Source organism: Sebastes fasciatus, chromosome 23 (genome assembly GCF_043250625.1).
Source record: "Sebastes fasciatus isolate fSebFas1 chromosome 23, fSebFas1.pri, whole genome shotgun sequence".
NCBI lineage: Eukaryota > Metazoa > Chordata > Actinopteri > Perciformes > Sebastidae > Sebastes > Sebastes fasciatus.
The window spans coordinates 5,945,489-5,972,751 of NC_133817.1; the positions used below are offsets into that span (position 1 = coordinate 5,945,489).

At 39.9% G+C, this 27,263-nt stretch overlaps 2 protein-coding genes across 5 annotated transcripts in view; both read right to left on the reverse strand.

Moving 5' to 3' along the window:
* LOC141761844 (anoctamin-4-like) overlaps positions 1 to 9,786 on the reverse strand; it is a 52,159-nt gene extending 42,373 nt beyond the window's left edge. The window contains exons 1-2 of one of the 2 annotated variants that reach the window (XM_074625485.1): positions 9,343 to 9,786; positions 5,385 to 5,459 (exon numbers count right to left, since the gene is read on the reverse strand). In XM_074625485.1, coding sequence (XP_074481586.1) covers positions 5,385 to 5,459; positions 9,343 to 9,583 — 316 coding nt within the window. In that variant the 5' untranslated portion in view covers positions 9,584 to 9,786. The remainder of the gene's footprint in view (positions 1 to 5,384; positions 5,460 to 9,342) is intronic. The other variant, XM_074625484.1, reaches the window with a different exon arrangement.
* Positions 9,787 to 12,250: 2,464 nt separating this feature from the next.
* On the reverse strand, positions 12,251 to 24,330 carry LOC141761842 (NACHT, LRR and PYD domains-containing protein 3-like). Of its 3 annotated transcripts, none has more exons than XM_074625479.1 (17): positions 24,156 to 24,330; positions 21,625 to 21,727; positions 21,409 to 21,507; positions 20,764 to 20,880; positions 20,520 to 20,633; positions 20,151 to 20,267; positions 19,902 to 20,015; positions 19,647 to 19,760; positions 19,392 to 19,505; positions 19,074 to 19,161; positions 18,265 to 18,493; positions 15,928 to 17,734; positions 15,651 to 15,824; positions 15,299 to 15,469; positions 15,014 to 15,187; positions 14,193 to 14,239; positions 12,251 to 14,088 (listed from the first exon to the last, which is right to left on the reverse strand). In XM_074625479.1, the coding sequence occupies exons 2-17, from the start codon at positions 21,711 to 21,713 to the stop codon at positions 13,523 to 13,525; spliced, it is 4,134 nt and encodes a 1,377-aa protein (XP_074481580.1). In that variant the 5' UTR covers positions 21,714 to 21,727; positions 24,156 to 24,330; the 3' UTR covers positions 12,251 to 13,522. The 3 variants fall into 3 exon arrangements, with proteins under 3 accessions (XP_074481580.1, XP_074481582.1, XP_074481581.1); XM_074625481.1 differs by having other exon boundaries at positions 20,151 to 20,254; positions 20,507 to 20,633; positions 24,156 to 24,329; XM_074625480.1 differs by lacking the exons at positions 19,902 to 20,015; positions 20,151 to 20,267 and having other exon boundaries at positions 24,156 to 24,329.
* Positions 24,331 to 27,263: the final 2,933 nt, after the last annotated feature.

Here is a 27,263-nt window from a genome sequence, read left to right on the forward strand (position 1 = left end):
TCATTAGAATATATAGACAGGTGTTAAAATAAAGCGTTTTAGACAGAGAGAATACACGTATGTTCAGACACTGAGAAAAATAATGGACCCTATCTGACACCCGGCGCAAAGCAGAAGAAGAGCAAAGACTCTCATTCTCTGCTTCATGAGGAGCCGCAGACTGCTGAACCAGCTCGGCTCACCTCCTGCATTCGATTTTGTCCTCAGAAGGCTTCCTCTCTCCGTTTCACGAGGCCTCTGAGACTGGTGACCTAGCTCGGCACGGTTCCGGGCTGGCAGGTGTCTGAGTTCAGTGTCTCTGGCAGGTTGACGGGGCCAAACAAGACTGTAAATTTTGTTTATCTTCTTCCAAACACATCAGGGTAAAAGTGGCACTACTAAATTTACCTTGAACTATTATCTTTCAGTCATTCTCAAAATTTTGTTTGTTTATAATGCTCACATTTGGGCATTTCGGTACATTTCCAATGGATGAATGGTTCTATGGGTACCCACGAGTCTCCCCTTTAAAGACATGCCCACTTTATGGTAATCACATAATCACATAGTCCCAATACATAGGATGTCAAATGCTGTATGTAAAAAATACCAGGATGTCCTACTACATCCGGTTGCATCTTGCAGTATGCATGCCAGAATGCTTTTCTGGCTATTGTGACCCACAATCCTCTGCGCTGCAGATATATGAGCAAGAGGATCAAAGCACAATGTTAGGACCAAGTAGTATGTCACAATTGTATACATACTGCATGCAACAGTACGTACGTACTTGGTAAGGGTAGCTGCAGTATGTAGTAAAAAAGAAAAAGTGTGCGATTTGGATCCTTCGCTATAATGATCCCTGTTTGGATATTCACTCTCTGAACCTATAGAACAGTATGCTGTGATTTTCTTCTTCTGCTGATTTTCCCTGCACACTGCTGTTATGTAACACACCGGTCAGGTAGGACTAGGGAACACTCTAACCCCCCCCTCCTCACCTCCTGGTTTCCTGTGAAACACAAAGCCCAGCAGATTTTCGAAGGAACATCAGCAATGAACAAACACATCCCGATCAATAGCAGAGTAGTGGAAGGCCTGGCAGTCTCTGAGCCTCCCAGCTGGCTCCTCCTCACAAAGCACATTCAGCTGCACGATAGATTCTGAGGTCTAATCTAAGCTATACATCCCATTTCCGCTAATTTACTGTACAGCCTCAAATTCTCTGCAAGGAATAAAAGGGGGTTTTCACACGATGGAGTCGACCGGCTGGGTGTCCCCGAAAAAATAATGTTGGTGCTGAAGTCAGCACTTGCGACAACTAGAACACAAAGAAGGTGTTTATTGTCCCTGAGGGGAATGTGTTTAGTACAGTACAACTCCTTTTGGCAAGAAAAATCTGAAAGAGGATATTCTTTGGTGTGTGAAAGTTGGCAAAACAAAAAACAGGAGTACAGTAAATGTTTATCTGAATATCTCTGCATGGAAATGATACCCACACGAAGAGATTTTTTGGCTGGACCGCAGAGGGCCAGCCCTACAAACACAAGAGTCTGCCAAAAAGGCTTTCTCCCATAGACTTACATTGGGAAAGAGATGTCTGTAAATCAGCGGCAATTTCTTTTTTAGGTAAATCAACTTCCCAGTATGAACACTTGAATAGACATTGTCGCTAATAGCTGAATCCATTTCCCTTCCCCTGTTCAATCAAATGAGCCCCAGACCGAGGCTGGACCGAGGGCTGGGAAGCGGAGTTAAAGGAAACATTACTGCAGCTGCTCTATGGGCTCAATGGATGCAGAAGATCACCAGAAGATCTGTGTAATTTAATACTCGGAAGTTGAACTTTTTTTTACTTCCTGCGCCATTGAGCAACTTTCAAAGGAGTGAACGCTGTATCCAGTTCTCTTTATACATCCATGACTTCAACTGAGTAAGAGGAGCACAGACTCTCACATGAAATCATGAAAAGATTTGGTAGAAAATGTTGCGTTATTGTAGGAGTCCATTAAACACAGTAAGAAGCTGATTGAGAAAAGACGTTTTCAGGGCCTCTATATTAGAGCTGTCAATCGATTAAAATATTAATCACACATTTTTTATCTGTCCAAAATGTACCCCAAAGGCAGATTTGTCAAGTATTTAATACTCTTATCAACATGGGATTGGGCAAATATGCTACTTTATGCAAATGTATGTATATATTTATTATTGGAAATCAATTAACAACACAAAACAATGACAGATATTGTCCAGAAACCCTCACAGGTACTGCATTTAGCATAAAAATATGCTCAAATCATAACATGGCAAACTGCAGCCCAACAGGCAACAACAGCTGTCAGTGTGCTGACTTGACTATGACTTGCCCCAAACTGCATGTGATTATCATGAAGTGGGCATGTCTGTAAAGGGGAGACTCGTTGGTACCCATAGAACCCATTTTCATTCACATATCTGGAGGTCAGAGGACAAAATTCTGCACAACTTTGGAGCGTTATTTAAACTTTCAGAAATGGCCAACAGACTGTCGACTGAGTGATTTTGGAACTCTAAAATGTATGGGTTGTGCTGAAACTTGGTCCAGGTACATATAGTGTAAGACGATTCAAAAAAGCCATTAAGAGGTGCATTGAGCCAACAGTCCCCAGCATCCCATAAAAGACACCTGAGCATGCGGGAGGGGCGGAGGTGGTAATCTACACCTGGCATGTATCCGAACGACCTTTAAAAACTCACGGTGCGCGCAGCCTTTTCGGACACAGTGTGTTCTAAGCAATATCTATGTCGCAGTCATCAGAAAAAAGTGCCCGCGTGGCTCTCACAGGAGAGCGAGGCCCAGATATGTAGCACTTCCTGACACCCTCGAAGGTAAGACAACAAATGCAGGTGCAGGTATCTGGGCCACGCGCTGCACTATTCAATAACAAGTTTCGGCTGAGTGTACACAATAATCACAGAGAGACTTGCGGTGGAAGTCCTTTAGGTGGATGCAGGGCTGCGGTGGTTGGAAAAGATTTCTAGAGTGTTTCCACTGAGTGTGTTTTAACACGGAATGTGCTTCTGTCGGTTGATGCAGAAGATGTAGTTGCATAAAATAGCCAGAGGATAAAACTATTCTACAGCTTCTTCTTGTTTTTTTTCTTTGTATATCTATTCAAACATGGTATTTTTCTGCTCAGTTGCAGATAAAGATCAGTATTAAGATCAATATTATTAGTATTATACTATTTGTAGAATTAGATTCTGATGGTAGGATTGTTTCCGACTAATGTGATCCAAACATTTCCAATATCCCCATAGCGGTATGAAGTCCAAAAGTCACTATTTATTGAAAAAAGACAAATGTAATAATTTCTAAAATTCACAACATGTTATTATCTAACGAAATATTCTGCTTAAATCCATATTTGTTGGCGTTTAGCCTTTCAAAAACAACATTTTCACTGCTGTTGCTGCTTGCTTTGCAAAAAGATCACTTTTTGATCAATTAGGGATTTTGTTCAAGGATTTCTTTTTTCTTTTTTTAGGGTGATGACATCATAAAATATGACAACAGACATTCAAAGCTTCATTCAAAATCCTCAATAGAAGCTTCACATGTTAAAAAAAAAATGACATCCGGTACAGCCCTAGTTATAGATACTCATTACGTTTACATGGACACCACAAGGCCACAAGGATGGAGTCGATCCCTGATAATTTATTTGGAAATATAAAAAAAAAGGACATCCATACATGTACAGTATGCAGACTTGTCCACGCAGCCACTACACTACAACTGGTAGCGTAGCGATCTACTGCACATGTATGGAACGCGTCCTCCAAGCGCAAACAGAACTACTACTCGTCTGTGGTGTCCATGTCCATTTTACTCTGCCTTTTTACCCCCAAAAAAGGTTCTGGTCGGGTGGGGGGGGGGTTGGAACTTTGAGCTTTTCACTACAATGACAATAAAAATAAGTTTTTTTTAAAAAACGAAACCAAGACGCTTTAGCTGATGATTAAACTGACAAATGTCAGTAAACTTCTGTTTTACATGAAACCATAAATTCCCATCATTCTGAAATTCACAACATAAACCTGATAACCAAAAAGCTGAGTCAGCACAACCCAAAGAAACAAACTCCTCCAGCACAGTTACTGACCGAGACATGAATTTAATCGTTTTCAGGGATGCAACAGAAAATCCGAGCATGTTCATAGCTCCAGGAAATGTCAAAACATCAAACACATTACAGACAAAAAAATGGCCTACAGTATCTGGAGCTCTCAGTTCTATGAATGTGTATAACAGTGATCAGTCAGTGCTGCAGAAGTTACAGCAGTGTGGTACATTTGATTGCTTCTCATGTCACCCTTCACTGAATCCCTGCCTCGGGCTGAAGATTAGCTCTGTCTTTCAGCTGCACAACCGCAGTGAATTCCTACAACAATGAAGCAGGGTGGAATTAATGGAAGATTGTAATCGATTGGAACTTTTAAGAACCTACAGTGGTGCTGACTGGTATTTTCCCCTCAAACAAAAGGCCAGGGCTTTTAAATCACAGGTGGCACACTAACTTTTTGATGTCAGCGTGCCGGGCAAGACTATAGATCTTGTTCCTGTGTAAAACCAAAGGGGGCGAGTCTCAACGGTCCAAAGCTCTCCTTCAGCACTTCATTAGTTTTTTTTTTCTATTTATTTAGCACAGAGAGAAGAGAGGAACACCTGCATGCAGCTGCAGCACAGCCTCAGCTGAACCCAAAGTCTTCACTGTCACAGCATCCAGATTACAGCATCTCCCGCTAACCAGGCTGTAATATTCATTGAAAAAAATGTCAGAAGGCAAGGTCTGATTATTGCAAAAAAGCGAGAGGTTGCAGTTTAGTGACAGACAGGGAAATTATTTTTGACAGCTTCGTCAACAGCGCACTATTTCCTGTCGGCAGCCCTTGACATATAAACAAAGTTACATGTCAGGGGAAATCTTTAATTTTCTAACTGCTTAGCAAATTCAATGTTTAAGTTCCCCCCGGCAGGCTGTCAGAATGGATACAGCACCATACTGTACTGCAGTAAGTTCTCTTAAATGTTACTGTAATACATTATTCACCCACTCACACCAGGCATTACTGATTTTAATTTTTGGGCTGGTCCGCAGAGGGCAATGATTTCATGAGTTGTTATTAAAAAATATTTACAATGTCCTTGCAGTAGCAATTGATTCTTGAAAATGGCGTTTGCTGTTGGATCAATACAGTGGTACTGAGCTGTTCCCTCATCATTATCTGATATTTCTCCAGCCACACATTCTGAACAAAGCTGTGTGACGGACAACTGTAACACAGAAATTCAAAAGTAACTTAAATCAGACGTTTTGAATCTGATTAAGTAGAAGTATATATACTTGTAGTGCACTTACCAATGGTGATCTGACTGACACAGCTGTAGAAGGTTCCTGAAGAGGCATTGTAGCTGCTACTGCTGGGCTCACGGTCTGTATGACAGGTGACAGAGATCACACATAAGGTACAGTTCGGTAGCCTCTTTTATCCAAAGGAACTTACAGTTGGCATTGATTATTTTTTTTTTTTAGCAAAGATGACCACTCAACCTGATATCACACCAAAGCGTGTAATAGACCCGCCTGTCCACCAGAGGATAGCGTGTCAGTCACGTTTTGCCTCGCCGAGGCCTAAATATTACACGCGTGTATTCATGTGCAGTATCGGCAGGGGGCGACAAAACTACTTAGTTAAGTTAAGGAAAAATGTCATGGCTGGCCTTAAAATAACGTACGTAAACTAAGTATACGCAAACTAAGCGTACATAAACTAAGCATGCATAAACTAAGCGTACATAAACTAAGCATGCATAAACTAAGCATGCAAAAACTAAGCGTACATAAACTAAGCATGCATAAACTAAGCGTACATAAACTAAGCATGCATAAACTAAGCATGCAAAAACTAAGCGTACATAAACTAAGCATTTATAAACTAAGCATACGTACACTTAACGTACGTAAACTAAGCATTCGTAAACTAAGCATACGTAACCTAAGCATGCAGAAACTAAGCGTACATAAACTAAGCATGCAAAAACTAAGCGTACGTTAACTAAGCATTTATAAACTTAGCATACGTACACTTCACGTACGTAAACTAAGCGTACGTAAACTAAGCATACGTAACCTAAGCATACGTAAACTAAGCATGCATAAACTAAGCATACGTAAACTAAGCATATGTACACTAAGCATGCATAAACTAAGCATGCAAAAACTAAGCGTACATAAACTAAGCATGCATAAACTAAGCGTACATAAACTAAGCATGCATAAACTAAGCATGCAAAAACTAAGCGTACATAAACTAAGCATTTATAAACTAAGCATACGTACACTTAACGTACGTAAACTAAGCATTCGTAAACTAAGCATACGTAACCTAAGCATGCATAAACTAAGCGTACATAAACTAAGCATGCAAAAACTAAGCGTACGTTAACTAAGCATTTATAAACTTAGCATACGTACACTTCACGTACGTAAACTAAGCGTACGTAAACTAAGCATACGTAACCTAAGCATACGTAAACTAAGCATGCATAAACTAAGCATACGTAAACTAAGCATATGTACACTAAGCATGCATAAACTAAGCGTACATAAACTAAGCATGCATAAACTAAGCATACATAAACTAAGCATATGTACACTAAGCATGCATAAACTAAGCGTACATAAACTAAGCATGCATAAACTAAGCATACATAAACTAAGCATACATAAACTAAGCATACGTAAACTAAGCATGCATAAACTAAGCATACGTAAACTAAGCATATGTACACTAAGCATGCATAAACTAAGCATACGTAAACTAAGCATACATAAACTAAGCATGCATAAACTAAGCATACGTAAACTAAGCGTACATAAACTAAGCATACGTAAACTAAGCATACGTAAACTAAGCGTACATAAACTAAGCATATGTAAACTAACCTACATAAACCTACACAAGCTAAGTACACTACGTACAGAAACAATGTAACATAAGTACAGAAAACACGTGATAAACGTCACTAAAAAACACATCTTACAAAACAAAAAAATGTCCTGTGTTTGTTGGACCCATCCACCTCCCCTCCTGCCTGCCATAAGCGGTCTTTCTCACTTTTTATTCTACGTCACTAGCTCTGAGCGTAGCATAATTATGCCGTTGCAATTACATTGCAGTCAGTACAGACTACATGGTGTACAAATGACATTCCTAAAGCACTACACCACTATAGTTTTAGTTACCTCTACAGCCATTGCTTTTGTAATGCATGAGTAAGGGGAATAAAAATATTTCTGGATCCCAGAGTATCCTACAGTTCCAAATGTGCCCACTAAGCCTATAGTGCTGTTCTTGGGGACTTGAGAAAAGCCATGACCCTGCAGCGTTACAGAAATGAAACCCCTAATCCTGCAATGTTAGTAGCCTGCTCCACACATCGAGCTACACACAAGGGGAAAAACCCTTGACCTTGACAGTGGTAAGGGAATAAAAACCATGAGCCTGGCAGCTTTAGCGCTTTAGTCTACCAATTTATGATGGGAATGAAATCATCCACTGTGAATAAAATTCATAACACGAGCAATGATATGAGAATAAGCCCATAACCCTGGAAGACTTGCAGAAAGAAAACCCTTCAGCAGAGGAAAATACTTTTTATGGCACTGCAGTCACTACTTCATGGTACAGCATAACGTTTTTGCATTGAACTCAGACCTGAATAAAAATGCTCATTTAGCAATTTAGAGAAGTTTTTGTAGAAAACTCTCATTTCCTTATTCTCTAATCTAACACCTACAGCCGAGTCAAAGAAGAGCAACTGCAGCACAGAGTAGACATTCATCACTGACTGGAAGTCTTTTCAGCGTGAGCTTGCACATTTGCTTCCATGTTTAGAGATAAACCTGAAGGTATCATTTATTACCAAAGTTATGGGAAGTCATCGCAAGGACTTGGAACAAACCATATCAGCCTCTGAGCAACTTCCACTGATATCCACGATATATAATCTGATGGCGCTTTGAAAATGTTTAGCAACATAATTGCATTCACTATGAGGTTCATTCTCAATCTTAACCTTGAAAACCTTCAACTTAAAGCAGCAGTAGGCAGAATCTTTTTGGCATCATTGAGCAAAAATTCCACAATAACCTTTCAGCATATTGTAATTCAAGTGTTCTGAGAGAAAACTAGACTTCTGCACCTCCTCATGGCTCTGTTTTCAGGCTTTAAAACATCTAGCCGTGACAGGAGATTTTGACCAATCAAAGGTTATTTCAGAGAGAGAGTGTTCCTATTGGCTGTTCATTCAATGGAGGCAGCTGTCAAAGGGGTCCCTTGACCTCTGACCTCAAGATATGTAAATGAAAATGGGTTCTATGGGTACCCACGAGTCTCCCCTTTACAGACATGCCCACTTTATGATAATCACATGCAGTTTGAGGCAAGTCATAGTCAAATCAGCACACTGACACACTGACAGCTGTTGTTGCCTTTTGGGCTGCAGTTTGACATGTTATGATTAGAGCATACTTTTTATGCTAAATGCAGTACCTGTGAGGGTTTCTGGACAATATTTGTCTTTGTTTTGTGTTGTTAATTGACTTCCAATAATAAATATATACATATGTTTGCATAAAGCAGCATATTTGCCCACTCACATGTTGATAAGTGTGTTAAATACTTGTTAAATCTCCCTTTAAGGTACATTTTGAACAGATAATCGTGATTAATCATGGACAATCATGCCATTAATCGCTATTAAATGTTTTAATCGATTGACAGCCCTAAAACTAACATGACTGTCAAAGGGGCTCTAACTCCTGGTAACGGAAAATTAAAGGGACTGTTTGTAACTTTTTACACGTATAAATTCATGGAGAGACCTTCGCCTGGTCAGCTAATATTACTGCCAAGCAGGTGAATTATAGAGTGATATTGTGGTTTTAGCTGACGTGTGTCACCTCACTGTTTTGAGCGATGCCCGTTCATGTCTATGTAGAGCGAACACAAGCGCGAGCCCGACGCTGACCTTCGCTGACTTAACGGCCACAGGTGTCGCTGTTAACAAGCATTTCTGAAAGTTACAAACAGTCCCTTTAAGTACAGATAATTACGATTGTGATTACAAAAAAAATACTGTAAATCTAAGACCATTTACATGTAAATCACAAATGAAACATGTAATTTTTTAATTTTTCTTTCTGTCATTTGAAATACAGACAAAAAATGTAAAATTTCTTGAAAAAAATGTAAAAATTTTTTTTTTTTTTTACAGTGTACTGTTTCTCTGCTGCATCTATAGGATGCTTTTACCTGCAGATCCGGAGGAGAGGCGCGTCGCGACGGCACTGCGAGGACTCCCTGCACAAACCCGCACCACCTCCTCCTGCTGACATTGCACACAGATGACCTGGTTCTGGTTCTCCTGGTTCTGGTTCTCTCCTCCGACCTTGCTGCAGCCCATGTGCTCTCCTCCCGCCTGGATCTTCATCCCCGCTGCGCTGATCTGACGGACCAGTCGCATGTCTGCTGCTGCTGCCTCATGCTCCAGCATCCTCCTCCTCCTCCTCACCTCACAGTGTTACACTGGTTATTACGCATGGCTAAAGGCGTGTGAAAGGCAACAACAACAACTTCTTCTCCTGCAACCTAAAGCATCTTTAAACTCCACCCACTAGCTGCTCCCTCCCTCCTCCTCCTCCTGCATCAGCTCACCTCTGGTCTATCATGTCAGCCTCTCTTGATGTTGCAGTCTTTACGCACGACTGCAGGCGTGGCTGCTTCACGTGGTCGATGAGGTCGCAGTGTCAAATTCCTGTGGGAATATAAGTGGTGCCAAGATATAGAAGTCATACAGTAAGGTCTCTATTAAATACAGTGGTGGCTGGTGGAATTTTTTCTAGGTAGGGCTTTGCCACATCCAATAAATTTCAGCAAACATCCCAGTATGATTTAATGCAAAAAAAAAGTGAAGGTATCAAAAACACATTACTACTTTTCAGTTAAATAATCAACAATTATTTTATTCCAACAAAAAGAGTAAAGAATGCTTAGAAAAACACAACAGTATAACATGTACTCAGTGGTGGAAAGTAACTAAGTACATTTACTCAAGTACAATTTTGAGGTACTTGTACTTTACTTGAGTATTTCCATGTTCTGATACTTCTACTCCACTACATCTCAGAAGGAAATATTGTACTTTTTACTCCACTACATTGATTTAAAAACTTTAGTTACTTTACAGGTTCAGATTATTAATACAAAATATAATCAACTAATAAATTATGTATTATTATAGATTAAACTACCCAGCAGTATATATAGTCATTAAAATGAGCTCCACCTTTACCAGCTGCAACATTAAAGTGATGAACACATTAATGCATCAATAAGTATAATCCAATAATATACATTATTCTGCATAATGTGTACTTTTATGTCTGGTACTGAGGTAGGCGAGATTAGAGCAAATATGATTTAAAAAAAGTTATTTCTATAAAACGGTCGCTATATCTTGACAGTAGTACATGAAACAGATAACCTGAAAAAAATCATGTGCCTCTGTGTCCTCCGGTGCTCCTAACGGCATCTGCAAGATTTCACAGACAGGAGGAAAACAAGCAGTAAGAGCTGATCTGAGGTCTGCTGTCCAGCTGCCGTCTATGAGAGCCGGCTGTCAATCACTCACGAACTCCGACCAAGCGGTCAAACTAGGCAGCGCTGATCAAATGTGAATCAATATTATGTAACGTTAATGCCTATTTCTCTCCTCAAATGTTTTCAGAATCATCTTGTAGTGCACAGTTTAGCTGTAAAATGAGAAAGTTTTTGACGCCTCCGCCATTGTGAAATCTGTTGAAGGAACGCCATGTACGGGTCACATGACCGGAGCACAGCCAATAGGAACGTTCTCTCAATGAAATGACCTTTGATTGGTCAAAGTGTCCTGTCACGGGCTAGATGTTCTAAAGCCTGACGAGCAGTAGCTTGCTTGGGGCGATAAAATAATCGCCCCTCTCGTATCAGATTTGAGGACGCTGATTGGCTGAATTTAATGTCAATCGTTCAGAGCTTTAATCAGCTATTGGCTAAGCTGCTACACTAAGCTGCTCAGTCGCCCCAGAGCTGAGCTACAGACTGACAGAGGAGAGTCAGAGAGACAGAGGAGAGTTAGGGGACGGGCAGGAAAACCATATATTATGCACAGATGATTTTCTGTCATATTTACACATATTACTGGGTGCATTCCATATTTTAAACACAAAAATATTGACAATTTGTATAATTTATTATTATTATTATTAGTAGTAGTAGTAGTAATGTTTTTTTGTGTGTGGTTGTCTGGCCCAGGGGGGTTGGCGCCCTAGCACCCTCTATTGACTGGCCGCCACTGATTAAATACCACTGAGACTGTAAATCCCAAAAGGATTATAACTGTAAAACTAATTTAGTCAAAACACCACAAAGTAGTTTAAGACCACAGACTCAGATAAGTTACATATAGGCATAGCCAGGGTTGCACTCCCGTGATTGTAATAAAGTGGTATTTTTGTATAAAATGAAACAAATGAGCCCAAAAAATACAAGAAAAATAATTTAATAAATTCATTATTTTAATATGAACTAAAGTCATGGCAGTCAAATTAAATAATAATATCCAGCCTTGGCAGTACACTACTGCGTACTCCGAGAGCCTTTGCGGAAGAAAACACTTCATTTGAGGAAGGCCCTTTGGCTCAAGGGAAATAGCCCAGATCTGTCAAGTAATAACTCAGCTACTGCAGAGATCCTTTATACTGTTCCACATTTACAAGCCGGGTGTAGACCAGAGTCAGCTGAGCAAAAGTCCAATCTACTATCTGGTAATCAAACAGTGTGTCATCTTCAGTGTGTTTAGCTTTGAATCATCTCAGACTTTACACCTGACCCTGTGTGTTTCTTAGGACTGTGTGTGTGACATGTGTTTGAATATGGTGCTTGTGAGGACCCTACGCATGAGACAGTATTTGTGGGGACAAGGTTTGTGAGAACACTGCATATTTAAGAACCATGTGTTTGAGGACAGTGCGTTTGTGATGTGAAGACAGTGTGAGGACAATGTACATATGTAATTAGTCAGTGTGTGTCTATGAGGAAACTGTGTGTGCAAGTATGATGCATGTGTTTAAGCACAGTGTAAGAGGATGATGCGTTTGAGTTCAAACAATAAAATTCTTAGTTCTTTATTTATGTTTTATTTATTTGTAATATTTGTTTCAGGACATAATTATTTAATATCATTGCATTCAGAGTGTATTTATTCATTTATTTATTGATTTTGAACACAGAACTGAGACTGAGCATAAAGAAAAGTTAAACAGCTCTCACTATCATACCATTGTGAGTTCTGCTTTTACATTCATGATTAATTATAACACTTACAGTAATAACGGTTTGCTACTTTCACTTCGTCAATGAACTCATGAACCTTACCGCAAAACAACTAATAAACATGTACGTTAGACATGAACACTTTAACTCAGATTTTGTCTCATAACTTTATTGAAAAACTCATGACAGTAGTCACGTCATCTATATTTTGATTCAATGTTTAATGACACATCTCAAACGGACAAATGATGCATTATATATATATATATATATCTTTTTTTCAGAATGGTTACAAGAATGAGAATTGTTCAAAATACAAAATGTTTTAATAAATGCATTTCTGACCAGCTCAAGAAAGACAGCAGAATGAAAAGGCGATACACGTTTCTCTCACTATATTTAACAAGTATTTCAATTAAAGAGCATGTTCCCCTAAAATATGAAAACATTTCCTTTCCGACATGTAGTTATGAAACATAAATGTGGATTATCCTTTATTTACATGATGATGTGTCTATGTCCTGGCCAATTAGCAGCCATTTTGACTGATTGTTAAAGTCAGAGCTGGTGCATTTAGCTTCAGTTTTAAACTCAAGATTGGCATCTACTATCTCTTTTTAACAAATTGATAATGCTTCAATACAACAACTATCAAACAAATAAATGATGCACTAAATGTGTTATGGTGTAGCGAACATTTAACTCACATGACTGATCAGGTGTTTCCGCTGTAGGCATTTTCTCGGATATTCCCATGACGTGCAAACGCTTGTCTTCGTCTCTGGACAACATGAAACATGACCAATACTAGTTGACATTAAAGAACAATTGAAACTAATTCATGAAAACTTCTTTCCATTTTTCTCTCGTAGATGGTTAGCCGAAATGTTTTGTTTCCAGTTCGCAACCTCTTCTTCTACTCTGTCAACTAGCGGATTACAACCAATGCGGAGCCTATAGCGACAACTTCTGAACAAACTACGCTGTAGCCGAGTTCATTCGCTCCGAACTAATTGATGGAAACGCGCCTAATTCACATTTCTTTTTTGCGACATTTCAAGTTCACTTAAAGATCTCTTGACAATTGAATGGAAACACTACACTATTGAGACCCTTCCTCCTACAATGAACACAGAGACACTGACGAGTCCTGGGACAACATCAAAGACTCCACCCCAAACCCAAATCCAAACCCGGGAAAAAGAGGTTGAGTGAATGTGATATTGAAGGTGTGGAGGTGGATCAGTTCTTCAGAGCTGACTCTGTAGAAGGACAGAGTGCCAGCAGGAAAGTCCACATACACTGCTACTCTACCAGAAGCAGAGGAGGAGGAGGAGGAAAGACGGACTGTTTCTCTGTTATTGTGCCAAGCGGAGTAACCGACATCAGAGCAGTTTAGACTCCACGACTGATCATTCCTTCCAAACCTGCACTCAGCGCTTTTTCCTTTCCTTGTGATTCCTCTGTAAGTCACTGCTACATCAACATCTCCTCTCCACTCGACCTCCCAGTAACAGCGATCGGTCAGATCATTTCCACACAGCAGCTGACAGCAGCGGTCAAATCTTTCTACATGATCGGGATATGGATGTTTTTTCTCTCCCACCAGTGTCACCTTCCTGTTGTTTTCAGACAGTTTGAGCTTTTTGTGTGTGGTGTTTGTGTCCAGTGTGAGTTCACAGGTATCTAACAGAGATAACAAGACACAAAGGCAGCCGTTTATAATCTAAAATTTTACTTATTGATTATTATATTGGTAATATCATGAATCAAACTGAATAAATACTTACACTTCCTCAGACCAGGTTTTAACCACCGCTGTCCACCATGGTCCACCCTGGAGGAAGAAACACATTCAGACCTGCATATTCTCTTGGCTTAATTAAACAGTAACTTTTGATAACCTTCCTCTGTGAGTGTTTCTCAGCTTGCATTCACATTGGTCTTAACGTTTCCCTCATTTCCTTTACTTGTGTCTGCAAAGTGAAGTATAAGATAATGTGATGTGCTATCCAAATAATAACTTTTATAATAATCACTTTTTAATGAGCGGTGATTCCATTCAATAACTTAAGACGTACAGGTAAAGCTGGGCATACACGGTACGATTTTACAAATGTTGTGTAATTCCTATTCCTACTGTACGAGTAGATGGTTTGCGATGTAAAGCAAAAGCTCACGATTTATATGCCCACACTGTACGGTCCGATCGTCAGCCACGACCTGAGTGCTCACACTGTACGTCTAAAATAGAAGAAAAAAAACACGGGCCGTCGGCCCCTGTGGACCATTCTGGCTGTTGACAGTTGTCAATAAAGATTTGTATGAAAGCTCCGAGACAGCAGCTTTCATACACCGTATACTACACAGCAAACGACATCCGACGAAGCTGAAATTCGGTCAGACTCTAAAGTGAGTCAAACGGCTCAGAATTCAGGCCTGAAACAGGCTAAAATTGTAAAGTGCATGGCCAGTTTAAGATGGTTGTGCCTTTCGTCACTCAACCTTTCTCACTCTTGTCATTGAGACATTGATCGTGTTGGTGAACTCTGTTGATCTTTTTTCAGAGGAAGACAAAAGATATGAATTACAGTGGTCTTTCTGGTCATACCTGAGAGTGTCCAGTCTCCTGTGTGGATCCTCCACTGCAGCAGACAGACGCTTCACTCCCGGGTCTCCTGGATGATTGTAGCTCAGGTCCAGCTCTCTCAAATGGGAAGGGTTGGAGCGCAGAGCTGAGGCCAGAGGAGCACAGCCATCCTCTGTGACCAGACAGCCTGACAGACTGCAATTAAGAAAATATTCATACGGCAACATTTTGGGTGAAACATGTAGACAGAAATCTTCACTGAGCCAGAATGAAAAGTATTCAAATGCTAACAAACTGCTGATTTACCTGACCATTTCCAGTGTACAGTTTGGCATCCCAAGTCCAACAGCGAGCTGCTGCACTCCTAAATCCCGCAGGTCATTGTTACTCAGGTCCAACTCTCTCAGACTACACTGCGAGCTGAGAACTGAGGACAGAGCTTCACAGCTTCGCATTGAGAGTTTACATAAACCCAACCTATGAAGAGATGCAAATATTTTAAACAATTGGTTTTGATATTTTATGTGATATATACCGGTTTGTGTGAGTTTCAAGGCAAAGATTATAAATCCACAAAACAGTAGAATTCCCAGGAAATTGACTCTGACATACCAGTGTTATACTTTTAGTGTTCAACTTTACCGAGGTTAAACCTCACCTGAGAGTTCCAAGTGTACAGTGTGGACTCTCCAGTCCAGCAGTGAGCAGCTTCACTCCTGAATCCCGCAGGTTGTTGTTACTCAGGTCCAGCTCTCTCAGAGTAGAGGACTGGGAGCTGAGAACTGAGGACAGAACTTCACAGCTTCTCTCTGAGAGGTTACAGCCACTCAGCCTAAAGAGAAATTAGTGACGAACAAAAGTTAAAAACATTTTTTTTTTACAGTTTCTCCTCTATAAATGATCAAATATTTATATTTACTGATTCCTCCACATACAGGGCTTTTTTGGAGGCTTTGACCACTGGAAGCAGCCTCTGAAGGGCCTCTTCTGAAGCAGAGTATTTCTTCAGGTCAAATACATCCAGATCTTTTTCTGATGACAGTAAGATGAAGACCAGAGCTGACCACTGAGCGGTAGAGAGTTTTTCTGTGGAGAAATGTCCTGATCTCAGGTTCTGTTGGATCTCCTCCACTAGAGAATGATCATTCAGCTCATTCAAACAGTGGAACAGATTGATGTTTTTCTCTGTAGACGATGTCTCGCTGATCTTCTTCTTGATGTATTTAACTGTTTTGTGATTGGTTTCTGAGCTACTTCCTGTCTGTGTCAGGAGACCTCGTAGGAGGGTCTGATTGGGCTGCAGTGAAAGACCGAGGAGGAAGCGGAGGAACAAGTCCAGGTGTCCATTTGGACTCTGTAAGGCCTTGTCCACAGCACTCTGGTAGAGTTCTGTCAGTTTAGGTTTGTCTTTAAAGACTTTAGAACGCCGGGAGGTTGTTTTTTCTCCTGACAGCAGATTGACACCAGAGTTGATGAATGTCAGATGGACATGAAGAGCAGCCAGAAACTCCTGAACACTCAGATGGACGAAGCAGAACACGTTGTCCTGGTACAGCCCTCTCTCCTCTTTAAAGATCTCTGTGAACACTCCTGAGTACACTGAGGCTGCTTTGATATCGATGCCACACTCTGTCAGGTCTGAGTCATAGAAGATCAGGTTGCCTTTCTGCAGCTGCTCAAAAGCCAGTTTTCCCAGAGACTCAATCATCTCCCTGCTCTCTGAACTCCAGCCTGGATCTCTCTCAGCTCCTCTCTCATACTTCTTCTTCATTTTGGACTGAACAACCAGGAAGTGGATGTACATCTCAGTCAGGGTCTTGGGCAGCTCTCCTCCCTCTTTGGTCTTCAACACATTCTCCAGAACCGTAGCAGTGATCCAGCAGAAGACTGGGATGTGGCACATGATGTGGAGGCTTCGGGATGTCTTTATGTGGGAGATGATTTTGCTGGCCTGCTCCTCATCCCTGAATCTCTTCCTGAAGTACTCCTCCTTCTGTGGGTCAGTGAACCCTCTGACCTCTGTCACCATGTCAACACACTCAGGAGGGATCTGACTGGCTGCTGCAGGTCGTGTGGTTATCCAGAGGCGAGCAGAAGGAAGCAGTTTTCCCTTGATGAGGTTTGTCAGCAGCACATCCACTGAGGTGGACTCTGTAACATCAGTCAGGATCTGATTGTTTTGGAAATCCAGAGGAAGTCGACACTCATCCAGACCGTCAAAGATGAACACAACCTGGAACTCTTCAAACCTGCAGATTCCTGCTTCTTTAGTTACATTAAAGAAGTGATGAATAAGTTCCACCAAGCTGAACTCTTTCTCTTTCAGCACATTCAGTTCTCTAAAAGTGAATGGAAATGTGAACTGTATGTCTTTGTTGGCTTTGTCTTCAGCCCAGTCCAGAGTGGACTTCTGTGTTAAGACTGTTTTCCCGATGCCAGCCACTCCCTTTGTCATCACTGTTCTGATTGGTTCATCTCTTCTAGGTGAGGGTTTAAAGATGTCTTCTCGGCTGACTGTCATTTCTGGTCTGTCTTGTTTCCTGGATGATGTTTCAATCTGTCTGACTTCATGTTCCTCATTGACTTCTGCAGTCCCTCCCTCTATGATGTAGAGCTCTGTGTAGATCTTATTCAGAAGGGTTGGGTTTCCTGCTTTAGCAATCCCCTCAAACACACACTCATACTTCTTCTTTAGATCAGACTTTAGTTTGCGCTGACATAAGAGAGCAGCAACACCATTTCCTGAATGAACAAAAGCCAAATGAAAATGTTTGACTCTGGTAGACCTGATATATGGAAACATTAAAGTTCAGATAAAGTTACATGTAGAGTTTCTGCAGTAATATCTGTTAAAAATGATATTATTATTACTGGTCTGGATGATAAAGTATCATATGATGCACTTTTTCTTGATTTATCCAAAGCATTTGACTCAGTGGATCATGGTCTTCTTCTGCAAAAACTCGAACGTATAGGTTCTAGTGACACTTTGTTGCATTGGTTTTCAAACTATTTAACTGGGAGAACTCAGTGTGTGTCCATAGACAATTATTACTCCGCATCTCTAACAATAAAGATGGGTGATCCTAAAGGATCTATCTTGGGACCAATTTTATTTTCTATTTATGAACTGTAAATGATCTTGGTGTAGGACTAGATCCAGCAAAGGTGCACTTCTATGCAGATGACACTATTACTTATACTGTTAAATAAAGGATAAACAAATAAAAAGTCTTCTTCCTAACATGTTATAAGTGTCCATAGCCTCTTACTGCTCTGCAGACGGCCAGCCAGCTCCTCCTGCTTCATTTTCCTCAGGAAGTGCAGTGTGATCTTCAGAAATCCCTCTTTGCTGCTCCTCCACTTCTCTTCTTCCTCGCCTTCCACCGCCTCCTGATCCTCACACTGACTCTCAAAGCATTCTGGGTAATCTGGACTCAGAACTTTCTGGAACTTCTTCAGTTCGTTCTTCACAAAACTGACAATGTTCTCCTCAAGCAGCTGGAACAGAGTGATATTCGAATTTAAATTAGCAGAACACAATCACATTCACCTGAAAGGCAAGGTAATCCTGATGAAACACAAGAGCTTTAATTCTTGATATATTCTTAAGGCGATGGTAGGCTGATTTTGCAATCATCTTAATATAGATATTGAAATTTACATTAGCGACTGAAGCTGAGCTCTAACTTTTAACAATTAAATGTCTTTTAACTTCTTTGGTTCCAAAAACAATTATTTCTATTTTATCTCAGGTTAATTGCAGAACATTTAGCACACCTGATCATTGATTTGTGCAATGCACCTACTCAGTGCTTGTATGGGAATATAGTCACCTAAGGATATTGTAATATAAATCAGTGTATCGTCTGCATATTGGTAAGGTATTTTGTTGTTTTCTATAATCTGAGCTAGTCGGATTAGTTGAAAAGACGAGGCCCGATAATGGAGCCTTGGGGGACTCCACATGTCCTTTTTGTCAACCACATGACAAACCTGCAGGTCTAAATGGTGTAGCATGGAGACTGCTAGGATCACAAAGGAAGTTTGCAGTAGTAGTTGTGCTTGCACATTTACACACCATGAATACGGAGTTCAGGTCTGTTTGATGCTGCTGGGCAGATTGACTACTGGATACAGGAGAGTCTTGTTTCTGATTTTTGATCCTCCTAAAAACACAGGACATAAACACAACGTTTAATGTGTCATTCTTATGAAAATGTTTTTTTACTTCATAAAATATTTTTTTAAGTCGTTATTGTCATTGAAACACAGCTGTATTCAGAGTAGTTGGTGTTGTCGTAATTTCAGAAACCTTCTTTCTGGATAATGTACTGCTGAAAATGATGTAGAGAAATGTCTGTTATAGAAATCCATACTCTCAGTTTTCAATTCTTACTTTTGATCATCTGACTGCTGTGCATGTTTGAAGTCAAAAGGTCGACCCTTAGAGCTGTCACTCTTCAAGGACACACAGCTGGGACCAGAAGGATCCGGTCTCTGCTGAGGGATCCTGTTAAAACACAACACTGATTAACACACATGTCAAGTAAAATCTTTTTAGATCCTTAAATGTTTCCCAATGTTAGTAATGTTGATGCAAAACTTTCTTTTTGTCCGAGATTTTTTTTTTTTTCCAGCTTTCAACTCTTACTTTTGATAATCAGACTTCTCTTCACGTTTGAAGTCCAGAGGTCGACCCTTAGAGATGTCACTCTTCAAGGACACACAGCTGGGACTAGAAGGATCCGGTCTCTGATGAAGGATCCTGTTAAAATGTAACACTGATTAACACACGTCAAGTAAAATCTTTTTGGATCCTTAAATATTTCCCAATGTTAATTATATTGATGCAAAACTTTCTTTTTGTCAAAGAAATGTTTTTTTCCCCCCAGTTTTCAATTCTTACTTTTGATCATCTGACTGCTGTCCATGTTTGAAATCAAGAGGTCGACCCTTAGAGCTGTCACTCTTCAAGGACACACAACTGGGACCAGAAGGATCCGGTCTCTGCTGAGGGATCCTGTTAAAACACAACATTGATTAACACACGTCAAGTAAAATCTTTTTGCATCCTTAAATGTTTCCCAATGTTAATTATGTTGATGCAAAACTTTCTTTCTGTTCAAGATTTTTTTTTCCAGCTTTCAACTCTTACTTTTGAAAATCAGACTTCTGTTCACATTTGAAATCCAGAGGTCGACCCTTAGAGCTGTCACTCTTCATGGACACACAGCTGGATACAGGAGAGTCTTGTTTCTGCTGCCTCATCCTCCTACAAACACAGAACAATCATTTTTTAAAGGGCTTACATGCTCATTATAAATACTTAAACAGTTATCAAATACTTGACGTTAAGTGACTCATATTTATCTCATATTTAACTATGAAAACGCTGCTTTTTAACATCATAAAATCACAGCTGGATTCAGAGTAGTTTTTGTTGTCGTGAGTTCAGAAACATTCTTTCTGGATAAAATACTGCTGAAACGTTTCTGTCATAGAAATTCATACTTTCAATTCTTACTTTTGATCATCAGACTTCTGTCCGTGTTTGAAGTCAAGAGGCCGACCCTTAGAGCTGTCACTCTTCATGGACACGCAGCTGATTCCAGAGTGATCTGGTCTCTGCTGAGGGATCCTATTAAAACAAAACTCTGATTAACGCACATGTAAAAGTAGAATCTTTGTGGATGCTTAAATGTTTTCCAATATGTTGTTGCAAAACTGTATTCTTGTCAATGAAATGGTTTTCAGCTTTCAATTCTTACCTATGATCATCAGACTGCTGTCCATGTTTGAAGTCAAGAGGTCGACCCTTAGAGCTGTCACTCTTCATGGACACACAGCTGGATACAGGAGAGTCCGGTCTGTTTTGCCGCTCTGGGCTTCAATACAACACACGCAGATTTGAGTGTGAATAATGATGGTGGAGTGATTTGAGAGCTGAGCTCAGGCCGTGTTCTGACCTGATATTAGCATGTGTCCTTGGTGATCGGACCACAAGTGGACAGCTTTAAGTACAAGGTGTGAACGCACTCAACAACCATTGAGGACGCATTGAGATGGGATCTTCCAGACCACATATGGCCACATTAAGGACCGCCTACTCAACTGACGTCCTGCTTGGATCGGCGGGTCTCACTGCGCTCAATACCTACGATAACCTTTTATTTTGATGTTAATAAAATGTACCCAAATTCACCAATATGGAGGATATTACTACTGACATTCATGGCATATTACGTCACAACATCTGCTGAAATAGCCATGTGTTTACTACGTGTTTATTTGCATACAGAGCGGAGAAGTTAGATCAGATCACAACTGGCCACTCAGGGCGCATGTGGAGACGCATGTTAATGCCAGGTCTGAACAGGGCCAAAGACATTTTTTTTTCAGCTTTCAATTCTTACCCTGGATCAGCAGACTGCTGTCCATGTTTGAAGTCAAAAGGTCGACCCTTAGAGCTGTCACTCTTCATGGACACACAGCTGGATACAGGAGAGCGTGGTCTGTGTTTCAACACAACACACACAGAGATTTGAGTGTGAATGATGATGGTTGAGTGATTTGAGCGCTGAGCTCCGACATAGAGAAGAATCATGGACAGTTAGAGATCCTCATCTCACCTCTGAGCTTTGGTCTGGCCATCATGTCCTCCACGCAGAGAGGTTTTAGAGGAAGGGACTCCATCCTCTCTGTCCTCACACCGATTCATAGCAGAGCCCACACCTTCACACAAACACAACAACATGCTGTAATTTATTACAACAAGCTTTACATCACAGGACACATTACTTCTCATTACTGTCACTCAAACAAGAAAACCGGTTTGGATGCAGGAATTCCACTCTAGTCGATTAAAATATTTAATCACGATTAATCGCATGATTGTCCATAGATTAATCACAAATGAATTGCAGATTTTTACCTGTTCAAAATGTACCTTAAAGGGAGATTTGTCAAGTATTTAATACTCTTATCAACATGGGAGTGGACAAATATGCTGCTTTATGCAAATGTATGTATATATTATATATGTATTCATGGTAACTTTGGCCACCGTGCAACATGATTTTGTCCTTTTATTATTATCAAAACTAAGAACAACAGCTGATAGTCGTCACATTTCTTAATGATTAACATAATTTACACATCACCTGTACTTGGAATAATTATTTAGAATATATACACAAACTGTAATATTGGTATTTCTATAGTTCTTTTATAACTTTTGTGAAATGCATTTCTCTCTCTCCGTGTCTGTTTTATGATATAGCTGTTATATTTTACTTTATGTCGTTTCATCTTGGTGGTAAATGTGTAAGTCGCAGTCAATGATAAGGATGTTCTGTGATTTTGTGGCTTAATAAAATAAAACTTTGAACCTTGATGTTTACAACATCTGCTACAATTAATAATTAAGAGATTGGAAGTGTGCATGTACAATCTGTCTGACTCAGAAAAAAAACCCTCCCATTCACCTGGGCGCCTAATAGTGTTGGGTATTTACTCTCTTGCTTCTGCTGTTTCCACTTTTATTGAATATTTTATCTGACATCTGGCCTGTTAAAGACAGGTCGTATGATATTATAGGCATAGGCCAGATAGGCGTTTGCCTAGGGGCGCCACTGTCTGGGGGGGCTCTGATCGCCCTCTAAAAAAAAAAAATGAAATACAAAATTTTAGAAAATGACGGTGGGCGCTCTTCCACTTTCTGCATTGACGTAACAAATGAAAGAAAATAAAACAAGAAAGAAATACACTTTTCCCCTCTGTAACTGTCATTGTAGTGAAACCAATTGTTTATTTATATTATAATAAATACAGTTATTTATGAAATTAAAAATATTAATTTTCAGTCCTCCGACGGAGGACCTATCCTGGTCATCACCAGCGTGATAAGGACATCTTCCCATGTGTACATCACCCGGTGAGATCGATTTACATTGTTTTCTATAAACGATAACGTTACTGTGCACAGTTAGCAGAGCGTTTAGCTCATGCTAAACTAGTGAGGTGCTAACAAGAGCGTGTCTGCTCAGTGTTTACCGTTGACAACAGCTCTCCTCTCTGCTCTGTGTAGCACTATAACGAACATTGCTGACTATAGCTTCTGTGTTACGGTTAGCAGCGCGTCCTCGCTCAGGCTAACTCGGCGCGACACCAGCAACAGTTAAGTATATTGGTAACATTACTGTATGCATTGTTTACTATAAACTTTACTGCCTTATTAATTAGCAGAGTGCTCTCGCTCAGGCTAACTTTGGCATTGCCCACCCCCCCCCACTTGAAAACTCATTCCAGCACCACTACTTCCTGTCTTTGTTTGTTTCCCGCCTATTTAATTGTCTGCACAGCCCTGGACAGTTTCATTAGTCTCGCACACACCTGTTCTTACTTTCCCAGTTAGTCAGTCACTATTTATACCATCTCAGGTCCTTTGGTCTTTGTTGGTTCGCCTTTTGTTTGGAGTTTTGTTTGCCTGTACCTGCCTGCCTTCTTGTTTCTTTTTGTTCTATTATAATATCTTTGTTGGATTCAGGTATCAGGTAGCTACTTGCTATCAGGTTTTCAAGCCTGAAAACAGAGCCATGAGGAGGTGCAGAAGTCTAGTTATCTCTCAGGACACTTGAATTACAATATGCTGAAAGGTTATTATGGATTTTTTACCCAATTATGCCAAAAAATATACCGCCTACTGCTGATTTAAATGGTTGTTTTTGATCTGTTGATCACAAACCATGCCAAGTCTTTTTGCTGGACTGTGGACCGTGAATGACACAAACATTCAAGGCGATCCAATGTGTGACCCTTGAAACATGCTATAAAACTTATAACACGATACCTCTCTGCGGCTCTGGTGTGGTTGACAGCCCTTGTTTGAACTTTTCATGGCACTAGCAGTCCGTAAATTGTGAAATACACAGAGTGACCAGAAAAAATATTATCTATAATACAACATCAATGTTCAACAAATCCAACACATCACTGCTACGAGCACCTCTACCGTTATGAGATCAATTTAAAACTGGCACTCGCTGAAAGCAAAAACTCTCGGTTAATTGACCTTCTGATGGTAAAAAACAATCTGCATGAAGTCAACGACTGAAGTTAATCAGCAGCTTCAACCAGAAAAAAGAACAAACATGTAACTCACAGCAGGAGGTTTTCAAAGGTCTGTGGATTCACATACTGTCTGAACTCTCTGTATTCGTCTTCTATCTGAAGTGTTCTTTAAGGAAATGAGATAACGGAGCAGCTCTGAACTTTGGAAAGAAGAACTCAAGTCAAACATTAACAGTATTAATCCTTATGAAAGGATCACAGAGTGTGAGGGTCACTTGCCACGCAGCAGGCTGGTTGGGTTAATTATCTCTGAGGAGAGGCAGCCGTGTGTGGCCTGCCCTCGCTGGTTCTTTTGTTTCATTTATGTTCTAGTCAGCTGCTCGGCAGCGGCGTTTTAGTTTTAGTCTTTTCAAGATATATTGAGTGTAGGGATCCTTCCTTTTTGGCCTGTTTTTATTTGATGTTTCCCCTCTCCCTTTAAATCGCTTGCGATTTCTGTTGTGGTTAACCTTCGGGATGAACTTTTAGATTCCCCTGGTCCGCAATTGCGTCCCTCTCCCCGTTCCCCTGACATAAAGATCTGATGATGCAGTCTTAACGGTGTATTTTATTAAGGCAGATATCCTTCTCATAACCTGACGATTAATCTCTAAATTAATGAATTATGGTTTATCAAACATCAGAAAAAAAACTGTGAAAATGTCCATTGTCCGAGAGCCCGAGTTGTCGTCATGAAATGTCTTGTTTAATCCAACCAAGAGTCCAAAACGTAAAGACATTTAATTTACTGAAAAGTATGTCAAAGAACAGCAGCAGAGATATCACATTCAAGGAAGCTGGAACCGATTTTGTAGCATTTTTACATTTTATATATATATAATATATAATAAATAATCATTCTTAATTAACCTGGAAATAAATGTGGGACTGAGCATAACATTAAAGCCTGTGTCTCTGTTCAGCCCAGTTGCACAGAAGTTCATGAAATAGTCAAAAAATGTAATGTATTGATTCTTCTACATAGAATTTCAATATTTTTTTCGTGATGGTCAGCACGAAATCATTCCGTATGTTGTCCACAGAAATATGAACCAGGAAGTATAGAGAGCGGCAAACGCCCTATAAGAAGGAGGAAGTCGGGGTGGATGGATATATTTGTCATTTAACTTCCGTACTTAAGTTATCCAACTTCCGGTGTTATTTAAACTGCAATCGTTTCCTAAACCTAACTAAGTAGTTCGTTGCCTAAGCCTAATCAAGACGATCTTTTCCGAAGCCTAACTAAGTAGTTTTATTTTGAAAGACTGGAGCGGAAATGTGATGTGATTAATTTGTGATTAATTGTGAGTAACTATGGATAATCGTGCGATTAATCGCGATTAAATAATAATATTTTAATCGATTGACAGCCTTAGTAATGATGCATTTCATTTGTTATAGACTTTGCCTTCACACATACACAGCAAAACTATTTTTTTTGTGTTTGTAGTTTGTGAGAGGAGAAATAATTCAGTAAATAATCCAGAAGTAAGCAAGACACTTTTATTCATTTTGTCACATGTACCTGTAGCAACATGACCAGGAGTCAATAAATACACCAGACTTAAGTGAGTCAGTTTCACTTTTATTTGTTTTCTCACGGGTATGATTTTCTCAGGAGTATGATCTGTATGAGGACCGTGTATTAGGACAGTGTATTTGTGAGGACAGTATATGTGGATATGTACAGTAAGTCAGTGTGTTAAAGGACTGTGTGTGTCTGTGTGAGAGAGAGTTGGTTCCCACTGGATTTTATGATGCTAATAACTTAATTTGCGGTAAAGGCAGCAAAGTGTCAAAGCCTACAGGCCTATATTCACTCAAATCTGAAATCCAGTCCAGAAATGTGGAAAGCAATTTAAAGTTTTGAACAAAGTCTGCTGTTGCTAAAGTTAAATCATCGCGAAAATCCCACAAATAAGAAGAGAAAATTAGCAGAATAATAAAGAGTGGAGAGAACATAAGTCAATTGTGAAGGGAACTCCCTTCAGGCTTTTCTTGCCTGCCACGCTCATGTGATTTGCTACAACAGAATATTCTTGTGAAGTATGGAAGACTTAAAATGTCTAAATTATCAACAAACAAAGAAATAAATACACTTTGTTATGTATGTGTTTCCTTTTTTATGTTTGTATTTACTGTCATAGTTAAATGAAAAACAACTGTTTATTTTTTGTCTTTAAATAATTGTCACTTAACATGCATTTTTCTTTCAATTATGACAGAGTTTGATTTGTTTTAATTTAGACATTTTAAACCTTCCATACTTCACAAGAATATTCTGTTTTAACAAATCACATGAGAGTGGCAGTCAGAGTAAGAAGGTTAGGAAAACCCTGAGGACACTATATTCACTTTATTTATTATTTTCAATTTAGGTATTTTAAAGCTTCCACGGTGAAGCCTTTACTCCTAAACTAAAATAAGATTGGGGCAGCTTTTTTTGTTTCACATGGGAGTGTTTAAGAAGATAAGGCATCAACAGGATAGTGTTGCCCATTTTAGCCGTGACGGTGATTCCTGCTGCAGTAGCTTTCTGTGGTCACTACCCTCAAATCCATTACCTGGAGGTCAAACAAAGAGAACAAACTTTACTGCGAACCAGCAAGATAAAGATTTCATCGCTGTGTTCTCTCCAAATGAGAGTTTACAGGTCATCTGAAGGAGTACGCTCATGGTGTATGACGGATGGATTCCAGGAAAATTCCTTGGTAACTCCAATGCACATCTTGTGAAATCACTGTTACTACAGCAGTGTGCCAAGAACAAACACAAGCAGTATATTTTTATTAGGGTTGTCAATCGATTAAAATATTTAATCGCAAATTAATCGCATGATTGTCCAGAGTTAATCGCGATTAATCGCAAATTTATCACACAATTTGTATCGGTTCCAAATGTACCTTAAAGGAAACCCTCACAGGTACTGCGTTTAGCATAAAAAATATGCCCAAATCATAACATGGCAAACTGCAGCCCAACAGGCAAAAACCCGCTCGGTCACATGACTCGGTCACGGGGTCCCAACATCACGCCGTCGTCGCGGCTTGCGCTCCAGCCTCGGTCTGGGTCTCATTCACATGAACGGAGGATGGGAAATAACAATTGATTCAGCTATTAGTGCGTTTTACAACTTTAACAACTTAATCTTTTAAATAAG